At 37.7% G+C, this 881-nt stretch overlaps 1 protein-coding gene across 1 annotated transcript in view; it reads left to right on the plus strand.

The window, feature by feature from the left end:
* The window catches only part of OVCH2 (ovochymase 2), a 30,200-nt gene extending 29,391 nt beyond the window's left edge, over window positions 1–809 (plus strand). Inside the window, exons 17-18 of the mRNA XM_035328771.1 lie at window positions 53–122; window positions 673–809. Coding sequence (XP_035184662.1) covers window positions 53–102 — 50 coding nt within the window. The 3' untranslated portion in view covers window positions 103–122; window positions 673–809. The remainder of the gene's footprint in view (window positions 1–52; window positions 123–672) is intronic.
* Window positions 810–881: the final 72 nt, after the last annotated feature.

Consider the following 881-nt stretch of genomic DNA (forward strand, 5'->3'; position numbering starts at 1 on the left):
TTTTTTTTTTTTTTTTTTTTTTTTTTTTTTTTTTTTTTTTTTTTTTTGGCAGGGAACTGTACAGAGACCTATGGATGGTGGTCACAGGACTTCATGATCTGACAGAGCAAGAATACAGACAGGTACTATAAGTTCTGCTTAATAACAAAAAGCATATCAATCTTACAAAATACATTCTTAGTGTAAATGCATCTTTCAAGTTGTTCATGATGCAGCAATCTAACAGCCTGAATGCTGGTTTAATCTGCATTTGTACAATAGTTTTTATGTGATTGCCAGAGAACTTGCATTAACATAGACCTGTGCCTTCACCATTAATAAAGTGTAAAGCTCAGTATCCTGGAGGATGTCTGAATGAGGAGTCTACATTTTGGTAATAGTTGGCTCAGTAATAGTTCCCAGAAATAATGAGGACATAGATTTCCACTTTGTTCAGACTGGACAAATGTTTTTCCAAGACACTTTTCCTATATTTGGTGGATGAAGTTTCCTGCACATTTCCTGATCCATGTCCAAGAAGCATAACCTTGACTTCTTAATATAAGAAAGCTGGTAACTTCAGCAGCTGCTTTTAAATATTTCTTCCTCCTCAGACATCATCCTGAAGATTTAAAAACCAAAGACTCAAATTCTCAAGTCACTCAGCAAATGTCAATGTCATTGCTTTCCTAGAAAAGATCAGTGAAGCAGTATATTATACATCCAAGCTTTAACAAAACCACAATGGACTCGGATATTGCTTTACTGCGACTGGCCGAGCCCTTAGAATTCAACCACTATGTGCGGCCAGTGTGTCTCCCTGCGAAGGAAGAAGTGGTTCAGCCCTCATGGGTGTGCGTTGTCACAGGATGGGGAGCACATGAAGAAGGTATGTAGTCTTT

This window comes from Oxyura jamaicensis, chromosome 5, assembly GCF_011077185.1.
Source record: "Oxyura jamaicensis isolate SHBP4307 breed ruddy duck chromosome 5, BPBGC_Ojam_1.0, whole genome shotgun sequence".
Taxonomy (NCBI): domain Eukaryota; kingdom Metazoa; phylum Chordata; class Aves; order Anseriformes; family Anatidae; genus Oxyura; species Oxyura jamaicensis.